Source organism: Scyliorhinus torazame, chromosome 2 (genome assembly GCF_047496885.1).
Source record: "Scyliorhinus torazame isolate Kashiwa2021f chromosome 2, sScyTor2.1, whole genome shotgun sequence".
NCBI classification, from domain to species: Eukaryota; Metazoa; Chordata; class Chondrichthyes; order Carcharhiniformes; family Scyliorhinidae; genus Scyliorhinus; species Scyliorhinus torazame.
The window spans coordinates 81,543,779-81,561,316 of record NC_092708.1 but is presented as its reverse complement, the minus strand read 5'-3'; the positions used below and the strand labels follow the sequence as shown (position 1 = coordinate 81,561,316).

The window sequence follows — 17,538 nt, the reverse complement described above, 5'->3', positions numbered from 1 at the left end:
GCATTAAGGCTAATTATGTTAAATTAATGTGTCTATTAAGGGCCCTATAATGTCAACATGGTGGAGTGAGGGAAGAAGGGGGCACAATAAAAAAATCAAGCAAGCGACTCACTATCCATATACATCGGACCCATAACAAGCCATTGGATCCACATCTGTAGCCACTGGCCAATGCCTGGATGATCTAGGATCATGACCAGGCAATGTGGTATTTTGAAGTGTAAAAAACAACTTATCTGGCCTTCACGCTTGCAATCTCCATGATCAGATTGGCAGCTCTCACTTCAGCCACTAGGGTTGCTATCTCAGAGTCCATTTAAATAACTTTAAGGTTGGGATATAGAGAGTGTTGGTCTCTCAGAGAATCAAAGAATGGGGAATGGGCAGGAACATGGAGTTGAATTCTAATATCAGCCATTTGGCGAGCAAGCTCAATGGGCCATATGGACTACTCCCATTCCTACTTCTTCTGTCCTTGTTGGACGAATTTCCATTGATCCTCCAACTTCCGAACCTGCCCATCACTCTGATTGGACAGTGAGCCCACTCCATGGTCTATAATTGGCTGGAACATTGAAATTTGCAGTTGGCATGCTTGCGGTTGGGACCCGGAACTAGCCCCCATTTCCAATTTCTCACCACGGATCGAAAACCCACCACTCGGTGTCATTAAGAATGGCCTAAAAACTGCAACTTAAAACATGTAACCTTTAGATTGAAGAATGGTATAATTTTATCGATGACGACTTCTGAAGGCTTGACAGACACGGGTCCAAGTGTATCAGGGGCCTGAAAACAAATTACGTAGATGTTTATTCATTGAACACAGTGTGCTATTTTGAATATTTGTTTGAATAGTATTTATGTTGTTGTGCTAGGTTAATTTTCATAGATTATCATAGAATTTACAGTGCAGAAGTAGGCCATTCGGCCCATCGAGTCTGCACCGGCTCTTGGAAAGAGCACGCTACCCAAGGTCAACACCTCCACCCTATCCCCATAACCCAGTAACCCCACCCAACACTAAGGGCAATTTTGGACACTAAGGGCAATTTATCATGGCCAATCCACCTAACCTGCGCACATCTTTGGACTGTGGGAGGAAACCGGAGCACCCGGAGGAAACCCACGCACACACGGGGAGGATGTGCAGGCTCCGCACAGACAGTGACCCAAGCCAGAATCGAACCTGGGACCCTGGAGCTGTGAAGCAATTGTGCTATCCACAATGCTACCGCGCTGCCCCTTAAACTGAACTTCATTGGCAATGATATGTTTTATTACTACAGCCCTCACCTAAGATATAATGCTGCCAAACATTGTGTGAGAATGTTATTGTTAAATTGTAAGCTAGCATTAAATACTGATAACATAAAATATCTCATTATCCAACACATTTGCATATCTACATCCAGAGTTTTTCTGGATGAACGTGTTTAATTGGCCACATTGCATTCTCCTTCAACGCCTGTCTTATCATCTTGAATCTAGTTCCATTGTTCCTGACCATTTGCCCTGCATTTTAATCGACTGGGCATATTCTTGCTGTACCCTCTCCAAAACAATATAAAATAATTATACAATATATCAAATGTTAAAGTTTTGCTATGTACTGTAACTGTCCTCTACTGCCAATAAACAGAGTGGTCATCAAACTGAAAGGTTGGGTAGAATTTAGTTAAGACACTGGGGGTCCCGCCTACTGGTTGGAAAACCAGTTTGAGCCCTGCATCACCTTTCTAAGGGAGGCACGCAGCTATTTAAAGTCCAAACAGGTCCTTCCCAGAACAACATCAGGCTGTCCACTCAGTCAAAGCCTCAGCAACGAAAGAGAAAATGCTGGAAAATCTCAGCAGGTCTGGCAGCATCTGTAGGGAGAGTAAAGAGCTAACGTTTCGAGTCCGATGACGCTTTGTCAAAGCGAACAGACAGAGAAAGTGGGAAATATTTATACTGTGGAGTGAGAATGAAAGATGAGTCATAGCCACAGAAACCCAGGGAAACCGGCTGCTAATGGCCACAGAAACCAAATGGAAAGAGTGATAATGACAGTCCCCAGAGAGGACAAAAGATGTGAAAGGTCAAACAGCAGAGAAACTAACATCAGAGGATGAACTGTAGATATGGGGTGAGGGGAAGGGGGAAGCAAAGAGGAGAAAGGTTAAGGAAAGGTGGATAAGATTGTGTGTGGGGGGGGGGGGGGGTAAATATATATTAAGAAAGAAAGAAATGGTAAAAGACAGTTAAAATGAAATGGGATGAAAACAAATGGGTCGAGATGGGTAGAGCTGATCATCTGAAGTTGTTGAATTCGATGTTGAGACCGGAAGGCTGTAGCATACCTAACCGGAAGATGAGATGTTGTTCCTCCAGTTTGCGTTGAGCTTCACTGGAACATTGCAGCAGGCCAAGAACAGACATGTGGGCATGGGAGCAGGGTCTTTTGTTAAAATGGGAAGCAACGGGCAGGTCAGGGTCCTGAATGTGCACAGACCGAAGATGTTCAGCAAAGCGATCACCCAGTCTGCGTTTGGTCTCTCCGATATAGAGGAGACAACATTGGGAGCAGCGAATGCAGTAGACCAAATTGAAAGAGATGCAAGTGAAATGCTGCTTAACCTGGAATGAGTGTTTTGGGCCTGGGATGTTAAGCATGGAGGTAAAGGGGCAGGTGTTACACCTTCTGCGATTGCATGGGAAGGTGCCATGGGAGAGGTACTGGGTATGGTGGAGGAGTGGACTAGATTATCTCAGAGGGAACGGTCTGCAGAAAGCTGACAGAGAGAATGAAGGGAAGATGTGTTTGGTGGTGGCATCACGCTGAAGTTGGCGAAAATGGTGGAGGATTATGCTTCGCATACTGAAGCTGGTGGGATGAAATGTGAGATCGAGGGGGACTCTATCATTGTTCTGGGAGGGAGGGGAGAGGGCAAGGGTAGTTCCGGGAGATGGACCGCACACTGTTGAGGGCCCTGTCCACAACTGTAGGTGGGAAATCACAGTTGAGGAAGAAGGAACACATTTTCGAAGCACCATTTTGGAAAGTGGCATCATCGGAACAAATGCGACGGAGGCGAAGGAGTTGAGAGAAAGGGATGGAGTCCTTACAGAGTGTAGGGTGTGAAGAGCTGTAATCCATATAGCTGTGGAAGTCAGTGGGCTTGTAGTGGAAATTAGTGGATAGTCTATTGCTGGAAATGGAGACAGAAAGATCAAGGAAGGGAAGGGAAGTGTCTGAGATGGACCAGGTGAAAGTGATGGAGGGGTGGAAACTGGAAGCGAAGCTGATGAATTTTTCCAGGTCTGGATGAGAGCATGACGTGGCACCAAAATAGTCACCAATGTATCGGTAAAGGAGTTGTGGGAGGGGGCCCGGATAGGTCTGGAACAAGGAATGTTCCACATACCCCATAAAAAGGCAAGCGTAGCTAGGACTCATGCGGGTACCCATTGCTACACCTTTGATTTGGAGAAAGTGGGATGAGTTAAAGGAGAAGTTGTTGCCTCAGCAAGATGGAATTCCCATCCCAAGAGCTGCCTACCAGCAATAAACCAAGGCCTTCACCAGGTATTGTCGTGAAATCCCTGGTGAGAGGCAAGTGGGGTGGGGTCACATGGAGGGGTCACCAGAGAGGTAGGGAAGGGGGTTTGGAAGTAGCTTTAAACAGTCCCTTCCCCAATGCCGGGTCCCTCAATCTGGCACTGAGTGCCTGCTGAAAGAGGCACCTCTCCCCTCCACCACCCACCACCGCCAACCAAAACAAGGCCACAGAAAAACCCAACAGTATTTGCTGTGTGGTTTTCAGGAGGGATTGGAGACTTGTGCAAGTTCATTTAAATCCATGAGCTGCACATTAAGATCCAGTGGGTTCCGGGATAATAGGTTTCAAATGGCTTGGCAACGAGTCTAATTGTCTTCCCGGGCCATCGAGTGGGATTCCTGTGTTGGTCCGTTCCTATTTTTCCATTAAATTTAAGTCAGCTTTCTGGCCACCAGGAATTGAACACATGCCATTCTGCCCAATTCTCCTGCACCCCCTCCCCCATCATGCCTGTGCCATTGGGCTGTGTTAAATGTCATCCATTAACTCTATTTCTGCACCGTTGCTGCATGAGCATTTTCCAACATTTCTGTCAAGAAAATGGGATGCTTTCTATGAAAAATACTATGTAATCAATATAAATGAGTTAACAGAACTGCTTTGTTGTTGTTTTCATTAAATGATGAATTTACAAAAATGCAGATATTTGAATCTTGATGATCATTAAATGTAAATAACTCAAATTGCCAAAACATTTTACTTACTAATGCATCCTTCCAATCAGGAGAGACATAAAAAGGGAACGTAAAAGGCTGAATGTCTCCACATGCAAAATTCACAAGTGATTTTTCTTCATACTCCTGAAATGTCACATCATTGGAAAACAAGCTGCTTGCTGTCAAGAAGAAAGGATAACTGAAAATTTTTTCATATAGAAAAGTGCAGAGAGGTTAATTTTCTTTGGCCAATGTTGATCCATCAGATCCAATGTTCTACTTCAGCCTGATAATGGAGTGAGAGTAGATAGAAACTGGGACTTGGGACTGGACTGGAATATTGGATTAAACCTTCTATTCATCAAGATTCCTTCCCATTCAAAGTCCTGGTGGAGCAGAACTATCATAGGTCCACTGGGGCAAATTGAGCAGATCTTCTGTTCTCCTAAGCCACATTAAAGGGGCAAGTCAGAGAAAATTGCTGGAATGCTGAGGGAATTGCACCCAGTTTGCTCTCACAAAGGAATCATGGAATTCTGCCCATCTGAAAGCTGGAGCTACTTCTGTGGAGGCAGCAAATGGCTTCAAACCTTGCCCAGACAAATAATTGGTCACCGAGGAAACTGGTTACCTTAGAATTGACACTTAAAGGCTCTCTTTTAAGTTGAAGATGGCTTTTGACTTTTTAAATTTGCAATCAGTACAAGCCCTCGTAATCTCCATAGCGAGGCTTTAGGCTGCTCTCTCTGCCAACAGATTATATAATATAATAATCTTTATTGTAACAAGTAGGCTTACATTAACACTGCATTGAAGTTACTGTGAAAAGCCACTAGTCGCCACATTCCAGCGCCTGTTCGGGTACACAGAGAGATAATTCAGAATTGAACCCGCGCTGCTGGCCTTTTTCTGCATCACAGACCAGCTGTCTAGCCCACTGAGCTAAACCAGCCCCATATCTTAAGCTCCTGGTGTATCCTTCTGGGCACTGTACACCTACCTGGCCAAATGACCCCATCCTTAAATTTGGATGGTGTTTGAATTGGCTGAAGTTGGTGGATGTGTGGTTATTCTGCTGCATTTCTGTAGGGTTAGTATTAAGGCCTGTCATCTCTATCCTCAAATGATTAAAGATCCTTATAAAATACTAGACGGCACACAGGAAATACTATATTTGTCCTTAGAAGCATAGACTGAAACACATACATTTACAAGTTAATAATCAGTCAAAGAACAATTGCTTAAAAGTAGCACAATGCTGCAGTTTCATTGCATTGTTAGTTATTAAACCATGTCGGCAACTACACAGGTAACTCATCATAATGTTACATACATGCTGACCTGAAGTCCTAATTGGAATAAACTTTGCTATTTTACCAAGATGCTGTTCAGATATGTTATAATGATGCATAATTTCCCTTTTCTTTTCAATGCAGACTTATAAATATTAATTGATTTTGAAGATGTCAGAAATATAATTTAATAACAAGATTTATAATTAATGTGAGGGACTCTGCCTAAAATAAGTGTCAGGTAGAAATTATTATTCAATTATAAATATATAGTTACTGGAATATAGTGCATCAAAATCATTCACAGAATTATTTAAAACAAATCAAATGCATACCTTTTAATGTGAGTATATCTTCTCTTTCTCTTTTGACGTTTTTAACAAGTTTTTGCAACAAAATCAATCTGTGGTTTACTCGGCATTGTATGATAACCTAAGATTTAAAAACAAAATATTGTAGAAATGAATGATGTTGGAATCTGTTAAATATTTTGGAAATATTGAAGGTAGTGACAAATTACGAATTAAAGTTTTCAAGAGGGGAGTTCCAGAGGTGCATAAGGGAGACAACATAATCAGGAGTGGTGCCAAGGTTTAGGGAGGAATTTCAAACTGATGGGTAAGTAGAGAATGAACTGCAGTTTATTTCTGGACCGCCCTAGAAGGGTTTTGTGAGCTTGGAGAAGTTGGAGAAGAAGTTTGGAATTCCATGGAGGGAGGCCTTTCGGTATATGCAGGTGCGCGATTTTGCAAGGAAGGTTTTCCCGACGCTTCTAGTGCCATTGCCCTCCTCGTTGTTGGAGAATGCCCATGACAACCTCATAACTACAAGATTCCAGGAGGATTAAGGTGAAGACAAGCAATTATGAGCACTGTTCTCTTCATGCTTCAATGCACGGGTCAGAACAATATCTTCATTGTCATCTTCAACATGTCATGAAAGATCAACAATCTCATAATGAACACTGAGGAACCATAAGTCACCTTCAACTTGAACAAGGCACAGGTGCCTAGGGGCACTGTGGCCACTGACAAATGTATTTAACATTCTATTAGTACACATCCTTCAGCAACTGCACATAGTTTCGCCATTTCAACCATGGCACCAACAAGTCTGTTACTATGACATTTTTCGCGACTTTGAAACATAGATACACACATGCCTGCATGACAGCAGCTGAGCAAGGCGGCTCTAAGTGAAAAAACATTCGCCAATGGTGAGTGCTTGACCATCTCAAGATGGAGCTACATCCAGACAGCACCATATCTCCAAACACCAGCTCTCATGAATGATTAATGCAGAGGCCCAATCTTGATATTGACTCCAAGATGCTATCGGACCTTAAGACGCAATGATATCCATCACAACAGCTTGCACCCAAAGCAGGAGTCAAGTTAGCATTGTCTTCATAGAGTGTGGTTCAGCAGGACCGTTGTGCGATTATTGATAAACACTCATAATTCTGTATTTGATGGAAGCCTGCCATATTTAAGTTCTGCATTGCCTTGGTATTTGGGAGAGATGTGGCCCAGTAAGATTTCACACAGCTGTTAATGATAACTTACTCCCTCCCTTCTTCAGTACTACTGAGCACTTTCATTACTGTCCTGAGCTTTCGGAGCACTGCTCCTTCCTCAGGTGAATAAAGAGGTTGGTTCCAGAAACATATATGTTTCCTACCTGTATGGAACCTACCTCTTCATTCTCCTGAGGAAGGAGCAACGCTCCGAAAGCTAGTGACATCGAAACAAACCTGTTGGACTTTAACCTGGTGCTGTAAGACTTCTTGTATGCTCACCCCAGTCCAACGCCGGCATTTCCACATCATGATTACTGTCCTTGAGATTGGCTATTCACAAAGGTCAATAATTTCGATAAACACTAAGTCAATGAGTGCCTTTGGCATGCCATGAATTACAAATCGAGGGGCAGCACAGCACGGTGGTGCAGTGCTTAGCACTACTGCATCACAAAGATGATTCTGGATAGGAGCGAAAGCAACAGGGTAGTTGTTGTGGGGGACTTTAACTTTCCAAATATTGACTGGAAACGCTATAGATTATCATAGAATTTACAGTGCAGAAGGAGGCCATTCGGCCCATCGAGTCTGCACCGGCTCTTGGAAAGAGCACCCTACCCAAGGTCAACACCGCCACCTATCCCCATAACCCAGTAATCCCACCCAACACTAAGGGCAATTTATCATGGCCAATCCACCTAACCTGCACATCTTTGGACTGTGGGAGTAAACTGGAGCACCCGGAGGAAACCCACGCACACACGGGGAGGATGTACAGACTCCGCACAGACAGTGACCCAAGCCGGAATCGAACCTGGGACCCTGGAGCTGTGAAGCAATTGTGCTATCCACAAGGCTACCGTGCTGCCCATAATAGTTTGAGTACTTTAGATGGGTCCGTTTTTGTCCAATGTGTGCAGGAGGGTTTCCTGACACAGTATGTAGATAGGCCAACGAGAGGCGAGGCCGTATTGGATTTGGTACTGGGTAATGAACCAGGACAGGTGTTAGATTTGGAGGTAGGTGAGCACTTTGGTGATAGTGACCACAATTCGATTACATTTACTTTAGTGATGGAAAGGGATAGGTGTATACCACAGGGCAAGAGTTATATCTGGGGGAAAGGCAATTATGATGCGATGAGGCAAGACTTAGGGTGCATCGGATGGAGAGGAAAACTGCAGGGGATGGGCACAATGGAAATGTGGAGCTTGTTCAAGGAACAGCTACTGCGTGTCCTTGATAAGTATGTGCCTGTCAGGCAGGGAGGAAGTGGTCGAGCAAGGGAACCGTGGTTTACTAAAACAGTCGAAACACTTGTCAAGAGGAAGAAGGAAGCTTATGTAAAGATGAGACATGAAGGTTCAGTAAGGGCACTCGAGAGTTACAAGTTAGCTAGGAAGGACCTAAAGAGAGAGCTTGGAAGAGCCAGGAGGGGACAAGAGAAGTCTTTGGCAGGTAGGATCAAGGATAACCCTAAAGCTTTCTATAGATATGTCAGGAATAAAAGAATGACGAGGGTAAGAGTAGGGCCAGTCAAGGACAGTAGTGGGAAGTTGTGCTTGGAGTCCGAGGAGATAGGAGAGGTGCTAAATGAATATTTTTCGTCAGTATTCACACAGGAAAAAGACAATGTTGTCGAGGAGAATACAGAGATTGAGGCTACTAGACTAGAAGGGCTTGAGGTTCATAAGGAGGAGGTGTTAACAATTCTGGAAAGGGTGAAAATAGATAAGTCCCCTGGGCCGGATGGGATTTATCCTAGGATTCTTTGGGAAGCTAGGGAGGAGATTGCTGAGCCTTTGGCTTTGATCTTTAAGTCATCTTTGTCAACAGGAATAGTGCCAGAAGACTGGAGGATAGCAAATGTTGTCCCCTTGTTCAAGAAGGGGAGTAGAGACAACCCCGGTAACAATAGACCAGTGAGCCTTACTTCTGTTGTGGGCAAAATCTTGGAAAGGTTTATAAGAGATAGGGTGTATAATCATCTGGAAAGGAATAATTTGATTAGACATAGTCAACACGGTTTCGTGAGGGGTAGGTCGTGCCTCACAAACCTTATTGAGTTCTTTGAGAAGGTGACCAAACAGGTGGATGAGGGTAAAGCAGTTGATGTGGTGTATATGGATTTCAGTAAAGCGTTTGATAAGGTTCCCCATGGTAGGCTACTGCAGAAAATACGGAAGCATGGGATTCGGGGAGATTTAGCAGTTTGGATCAGAAATTGGCTAGCTGGAAGAAGATAAAGGGTGGTGGTTGATGGGAAGTGTTCAGACTGGAGTCCAGTTACTAGTGGTGTACCACAAGGATCTGTTTTGGGGCCACTGCTGTTTGTCATTTTTATAAATGACCTGGAGGAGGGCATAGAAGGATGGGTGAGTAAATTTGCAGATGACACTAAAGTCGGTGGAGTTGTGGACAGTGCGGAAGGATGTTACAAGTTACAGAGGGACATAGATAAGCCGCAGCGCTGGGCTGAGAGGTGGCAAATGAAGTTTAATGCAGAGGAGTGTGAGGTGATTCATTTTGGAAGGACTAACAGGAAGACAGAGTACTGGGCTAATGGTAAGATTATTGGCAGTGTGGATGAGCAGAGAGATCTCGGTGTGCATGTACATAAATCCCTGAAAGTTGCCACTCAGGTTGAGAGGGTTGTTAAGAAGGCGTGTTAGCTTTTATTGGTAGAGGGATTGAGTTTCGGAGCCATGAGGTCATGTTGCAGCTGTACAAAACTCTGGTGCGGCCGCATTTAGAGTATTGCGTGCAATTCTGGTCACCGCATCATAGGAAGGATGTGGAAGCATTGGAAAGGGTGCAGAGGAGATTTACCAGAATGTTGCCTGGTATGGAGGGAAGATCTTATGAGGAAAGGCTGAGGGACTTGAGGCTGTTTTCGTTAGAGAGAAGAAGGTTAAGAGGTGACTTAATTGAGGCATACAAGATGATCAGAGGATTGGATAGGGTGAACAGTGAGAGCCTTTTTCCTCGGATGGTGATGCCTAGCACGAGGGGACATAGCTTTAAATTGAGGGGAGATAGATATAAGACAGACGTCAGAGGTAGGTTCTTTACTCAGAGAGTAGTAAGGGTGTGGAATGCCCTGCCTGCAACAGTAGTGGACTCGCCAACACTAAGGGTATTCAAATGGTCATTGGATAGACATATGGATGATAAGGGAATAGTGTAAATGGGCTTTAGAGTGGTTTCACAGGTCGGCGCAACATCGAGGGCTGAAGGGCCTGTACTGCGCTGTAATGTTCTATCACGGCACTGAGGTCCCAGGTTCGATGCAAGCTCTGGGTCACTGCCCATGTTGAGTTTGCACATTCGCCCCGTGTTTGCGTGGGTTTCACCCCCACAACCCAAAGATGTGCAGGGTAGGTGGATTGGCCATGCTAAATTACCCTTTAATTGGAAAAAATGAATTGGGTAATCCAAATTTTTAAAAAGAATTACAAATTGATTTGCATTCTGTTAGTTCACAGAGGAATTCGGTGAAACACCGCTAGGCAGCTGTTCAGGAGCAAAGTAACATCCTCACAGGTAAGCAGACAGGTTCATTTAGATGAGCACACACCGCTGACAGCATAGGCATCATGGGTTGTCACAATGTCAGTGACCGTCGTCTCGTCGTCTCCGTAACAGCATTTCCTTATTTACATTAGTGGACCTACCTCCTCAATTATCCTCTGTGTTGTGTGCGTTTCCCCCGATTGTTCTCCCTTCACCCGACCCCCGTGCCCTCCCCCCAGTCGGACCTTTTCTACAAGTAATCTGTATATGACACACATTTGCCCCCTCCCTAGCTCGTCCAGTTCTACCACCGTGTTCAAAAGTGTGTGTCTGGGTAGCTGGGGAAATGTCTTGGTCTCTTTGCGGAGAAAATCGCGCAGCTACAAGTACCGAAGCTCATTCGCTTTCTGGAGTGGGAACTTCTCCGAAAGTTTCCCCGGGGTCACTATTCTACCGTCCACGTACATATCCTTCACCCTCAAGGTCCCTCTGTCCTCTTTCCACGTCCTAAATGTGGCATGTATCCTAGCCGATTGTAAACTTATGGTTGCTGCAGATGATGGCCTCTGTCAACATACCACCAAGTTTTGAAGTGGCGGCTGAACTGGTTCCAGGTCTTTATTAAGGCCATTACAACCGGGCTGCTAGAAAATGTGTGCGAGGTGAGGGATGGGGTATGAGGTGGTGGCTAGCACCTGGAGAGACGTCCCATGCAGGAGGCCTTCTCCATTTGGGCCCAGTCTGTCTCCTGCTCGCTCAGCCACCCACTCACCCTCTATGCATTTGACGCCCTGTGGTCGAATAGGGGTTTTGGCAGGGTCAAACCTCCCACATGTCACCCTCTCTGCAAGATGGCTTTCTGTACCCGAGGGATTCCCCCCCATTCTCCCCCCCCCCCCCCCCCCCCACAGACATTGTAGGTTCCTCTTCACCTTTTCCACCAGACTGGACAGGTTCTACTTGTGGAGCCTCATCCCGTTGTGAGGTACCAATATCTCCATGTACCTTAACTTGCTTTGGGTCATTTTAAATGGGAGTTCCTTCAGCTCTGCTCCTCCCCCTCAGGGGTTCACCGGGACGATTTTGAGTCTGAGTCACCGCAGGTTGAGTTTGTAACCTGAGAAGGCACCAAACTCTCTAAGGAGTCCTGTTATCTTTCTTATGCTGGCCAGGGGGTTCGACACATAGACGAGTAGGTCATCCGCATAGAGTGAAACTGTGTTCCTTGCCCCCTCTCCGAATGCCCATCCACCACTCCGCTGATCTAAGAGCAATGGCCAGTGGCTCAATTGCCAGTGCAAAAAAGAGCGGGGATAACAGGCACCCCTGCCTCGTTCCCCTGTGCAGCCGAAAGTACTCAGAGCTGGTGGTGTTCATCCACAAACTCACCATGGGAGCGCTTAACAGAGGTTTCAACCACGTGGTGAACCGTAATCCAAACCCAAACCGTTCAAGCACCTCCATTCTTCTTGATAGAAGGCTTTCACAGCGTCCAGGGAGATGATCATTTCTGGTGTCCCCACCTTGGGTGGGGCCATTATTACATTCAGCAGGCTGTTAGCTGTTTGCCCTTGACAATACCCGGTCTCATCTTTCGTGATCACTTCTGGCAGACAACTCTCCATGCGTCTCATAGAACATAAAACATGGAACAGTACAGCACAGTACAGGCCCTTTAGCCCACGATGTTGTGCCGACCATTTATCCTAATCTAAGATCAACCTAACCTACACCCCTTCAATTTACTGCTGTCCATGCGCCTGTCTCAGAGTCGCTTAAATGTCCCTAATGACTCTGACTCCACCACCTCTGCTGGCAGTGCATTCCACACACCCACCACTCTCTGTGTAAAGAACCTACCTCTGACATCTTCCCTATTCCTTCCTCCAATCACTTTAAAGTGATGTCCCCTCGTGACAGCCATTTCCAACCTGGGGAAAAGTCTCTGGCTAGCCACTCTATCCATGCCTCTCATCACCTTGTACACCTCTATCAAGTCACCTCTCTGCCTTCTTCGCTCCAGTGAGAAAAGCCCTAGCTCCCTCAACCTTTCTTCATAAGACATGCCCTCCAGTCCAGGCAGCATCCTGGTAAATCTCCTCTGTACCCTCTCCAAAGCATCCACATCCTTCCTATAATGAGGCGACCAGAACTGGACACAATATTCCAAGTGTGGTCTAACTAGAGTTTTATAAATCTGCAGTAAAACCTCATGGCTCTTAAACTCAATCCCCCTGTTAATGAAAGCCAATACACCATACGTCTTCTTAACAACCCTATCAACTTGGGTGGCAACTTTGAGGGATCCATGTACGTGGACCCAAGATCCCTCTGTTCCTCCACATTTCCAAGAAACCTGCCTTTAATGTATTCAGCATTCAAATTCGATTTTCCAAAATGAATCACTTCACATTTATCAAGGTTGAACTCCACCTGCCACTTCTCAGCCCAGCTCTGTATACTGTCAATGTCCTGTTGTAATCTGCAACAACCCTCAACACTATCCACAACTCCCCCAACCTTTGTGTCATCGACAAACTTACTAATCCACCCTTCCACTTCCTCATCCAAGTCATTTATAAAAACCACAAAGAGCAGAGGTCCCAGAACAGATCCTTGCGGGACACCACTGGTCACCAGGCGGAATACTTTCCATCCACTACCACTCGCTGTCTTCTTTCAGCCAGCCAATTCTGTATTCAGACAGCCAAATTTCCCTGTATCCCATGCCCCCTAACTTTCTGAATGAGCCTACCATGGGGAACCTTATCAAATGCCTTACTGAAATCCATATACACCACATCCACTGCCCGACCTTCATCAATGTATCTCCTCACATCCCCAATGAATTCAGTGAGGCTTGTGAGGCATGTCCTGCCCCTCACAAAGCCATGCTGACTATCTTTAATCAAACTATGTTTGTCTAAATAATCATAAATCCTATCTCTCAGAATTCTTTCCAATATTTTGCTCACCACAGGCGTAAGACTTATGGGTCTGTAATTCCCAGGGATTTCCCTATTCCCTTTCTTGAACAGGGGATCAACATTCGCCTCCCTCCAATCATCCGGTACTACTCCAGTGGAGAGTGAGGACACAAAGATCATCGCCAATGGTGCAGCAATCTCCTCCCTCGCTTCCCATAGTAACCTTGGGTATATCCCATCAGGCCCAGGGGACTTATCTATCCTGATGCTTTTCAAAATTTCCATCACATCCTTCTTCTTAATATCAACCTGTTTGAGTCTATTAACCTGGTTCACACTGTTCTCATTAGCAATAAGGTCCCTCTCTCCAGTGAATACTGAAGCAAAATATTCATTTAGGGCCTCCCCCATCTCCTCAGAATCTAGGCACAAGTTCCCTCCACTATCCCTGATCGGCCCTACTCTCACTCTGATCATCCTCACATAAGTGTAGAACGCCTTGGGGTTTTCCCTAATCCTTCCCGCCAGGGCTTTTTCATGCCCCCTTCTAGCTCTCCTCAGTTCATTTTTGAGTTCTTTCCTGGCTACCTTGTAACCCTCTAGAGCCGAGTCAGATCCTTGCTTCCTCAACCTTAGGTAAGCTTCCTTCTTCCTCTTGACTAGAAGCTCCACTTCTCTTGTCATCCAAGGCTCCTTCACCTTACTATTCCCTCCTCGTCTCAGTGGGACAAAACTATTTAGCACTCGCAGCAAGTGCTCCTTAAACAACCCCCACATTACTGTTCTGCATTTCCCCAAAAACAATTGTTCCCACTTCATGCTCCTCAGCTCCTGACTAATGGTAGTATAATTTCCCATCCCCCAATTAAATATCTTCCCATACTGTCTGTTCCCACCCCTCTCCATGACTATGGTAAAGGTCAAGGAGTTGTGGTCACTTTCACCGAAATGCTCTCCCACCGAGACATCTGACACCTGGTCTGGTTCATTGCCGAGCACCAAGTCCAATATGGCCTTCCTCCTAGTCGGCCTATCTACATATTGAGTCAGGATTCCTTCCTGTACAACCTGACAAAAGCTGCTCCATACAAACCATTTGCACTAAGGCGGTTCCAGTCAAATATTAGGGAAGTTGAAGTCACCCATGATAACAACTCTGTTACTTCTGCACTTTTCCAAGATCTCCCGTCCAATCTGTTCTCTATCTCTCTGCTGCTAAGTTGCGGGGGGGGGGGGGGGGTCTATAGAAAACCCCCAATAAAGTGACTGCTCCTTTCTTGTTTCTGACTTCCACCCATACTGACTCAGTAAACAAACCCTCTTCAACTACCTCCTTTTCTGCAGCTGTGATGCACTCCCTAATTAACAGTGCCACTCCCCCTCCTCTTTTACCTCCCTCCCTATTCTTCTGAAAACATGTAAATCCCGGAACATCGAACAACCATTCCTGCCCCTGTGAAATCCATGTCTCCATAATGGCCACAACATCATAGTTCCAAGTACTGATCTATGCTCTAAGTTCATCTCCCTTATTCCTTACACTCCTTACACTGAAACAGACACACTTTAACCCATTCCACTGAGTGCAACTTTGCCCTATCAACTGTCTATCCTTCCTCTCAGACTTGCTACATACTATTTCTGCCTGTTCAACAGCTACCCTATCCTCTGATCCATAGCTCTGGTTCTCATCTCCCTGCAAAACTATTTAAAACCCTCACAAAGAGCTCCAGCAAACCTCCCACCCAGGATATTGGTGCCCCTCCAGTTTAGGTGCAATCCGTCCTTCATGTACAGATCCCACCTTCCCCAGAAGATATCCCAATGATCCACATATCTGAAGCCTTCCCTCCTGCACCAGCCCTGTAGCCATGTGTTCAGTTGCATTCGCTCTCTGTTCCTTGCCTCACTTGCACGTGGCACCAGTAGCAATCTTGAGATCACTACTCTGCTTGTCCTGCTCTTTAGCTTCCAATCTAACTCCCTAAAAACACTTTTTAGGCCCTCATCCGTTTTCTTAGCTATGTCGTTGGTGCCTATGTGCACCACGACTTATGGTTGCTCCCCCTCCCCCTTAAGAATCCTGTAGACTCGATCCGAGACATCCCTGGCCCTGGCACCCGGGAGGCAACATACCTTCTGGGAGTCTCGTTTGCACCACAGAATCTCCTATCTATTCCCCTAACCATTGAGTCTCCTATAACTATTGCTTTTCTATTCTCCCCCCTTCCCTTCTGAACCACAGAGCCAGGCTCAGTGCCAGAGACCTGGCTGCTCAGGCCTTCCCCCGGTAGATCATCCCCCTCAACAGCATCCAAAATGGTATGCTTGTTTTGAAGGGGAACAGCAACGAGGGATCCCTGCACTGTCTGCCCCTTCATTTTCCTTCCCCTGACTGTTACCCATCTACTCTTGTCCTGTACCTTGGGTGTGGCTACCTCCCTGTAACTCTTCTCTATCATCCCCTCTGCCTCCCGGATGATCCGAAGTTCATCCAGCTCCAGCTCCAGTTCCTTAACGCGGTCTCTGAGGAGCTGGAGTTGGGTGCAATTCCCTCAGGTGTAGTCAGCGTGGACACTGGTGGTATCCCTCACCACACACATCCTACAGGAGGAGCATGCAACTGCCCTAACCTCCATCCCCTCTGATCTTACAGAATGTAGCTGCCCTGTGGACCAACTGGAACTCCGCCCTCCGACTCTGCTCCCAGTCAGCTGCACTCTCTATAAACTCCCGGATCCCTTCTCGCGCTTTGAGGAAGTGTCGGAAACGAAATGTAAGGAGCACCTTGCTCCCTCCTCACCTAACTCCCTCAGTCACCAAACTCTCACTATAGCACTCAAATGCACCCAAATTCAGCACTCAGTGAAAACAAGTCTCGCTAATGCTTTCACCAGGATTTTAGCATCAGTATTTAAAAGAGAGATATATCTGTACGATCCACACTCCATCGGGTCTTTGTCTTTTTTGGGAATCAGTGAGATCAAGACTGTGCCAGGGTTGGCGGCCGGGTCCCCTTCGACAGTGAATCGTTGAAAATCTCCCGCAAGTGTGGGGCCAGTACTGTATTTTTTTGTCAAATTCAATCAGGATCCCATCTAGTCCCAGCGCCTTCCCTGACTGTATGTAACTAATACATTCCATGATCTCGTTAAGCCCTAGCTGTGCTTCCAGCCCCTGTTTCTTGTCTACCCCACTATTGGTATATTCAGTCCATCGAGAAACTGTTTAATCCCGAGTCCCCTTTCGGGGGCTTGGAGGTGTACAGACCTCGGTAAAAATTTGTGAAGGTCTCCTTAACCTTGTTCAGGGCCGCAGACATCCTACCATTCCTATCCCTAACTTGTACTATGTATTTTGCGGCAGCCTACTTCCTTAGTTGGTGCGTCAGCATGTGGCTGGCCTTGTCTCCATATTCATGAAAGGACCCCTTGACTGGCGGAGCTGGTGAACTGATTTCCCTGTGGAGAGCAGATCAATTCCATGTGCAGCTTTTTCCTCTTCGTCAGCAGTTCCACTGGAGTACCGCCGATCCACCTCCAGTATGGAGTATAACCTGCCTGATTATCCTTTCCTTCCTGTTCCTAAGGGCCCGATAAGCTATTTCCCTCCAATCATCACCTTCAGTGCCTCCCAGAATGTGGAGGGTGAGACGTCCCAGTAATGGTTGCAGGTTACATTACTGTCGATGGCTTGGGTATTTCATTTTTTATAGAATTCCTTGTTATTGAGGACGACTGTGTCCAGCTGCTATGGGGGGCGCTGAGCATGGATTCTCTCCAACCTCACGCCCATGTAATGAGGTGCATGGTTGAAGATTACCATTGTGGAGTATTCCACCCCCACTACCCCTGGAAGCACCATTTTCCCTGCGATGAGTGAGTAGGCCTTGTGCACATGGGAGAAGGAGAATTATTTTTCCCTTTGGTGATTGAACCTCCATGGGTCTCCCCTCTCCATCTGCTCCATAAAGACATTTAGCTCTCGTGCCATTCCTGATATGGTTCCCGTTCTAGAGTTGGATCTGTC

General features: G+C 46.0%; 1 protein-coding gene across 3 annotated transcripts in view; it reads right to left on the bottom strand.

Annotated features, from left to right (window-relative positions):
* The window catches only part of cfap221 (cilia and flagella associated protein 221), a 287,241-nt gene that overhangs the window by 66,742 nt on the left and 202,961 nt on the right, over window positions 1-17,538 (bottom strand). For all 3 annotated transcript variants that reach the window (XM_072473164.1, XM_072473166.1, XM_072473165.1), the window contains 3 exons: window positions 5,886-5,982; window positions 4,307-4,437; window positions 709-789 (listed from right to left, as the gene is read on the bottom strand). In XM_072473164.1, coding sequence (XP_072329265.1) covers window positions 709-789; window positions 4,307-4,437; window positions 5,886-5,982 — 309 coding nt within the window. The remainder of the gene's footprint in view (window positions 1-708; window positions 790-4,306; window positions 4,438-5,885; window positions 5,983-17,538) is intronic.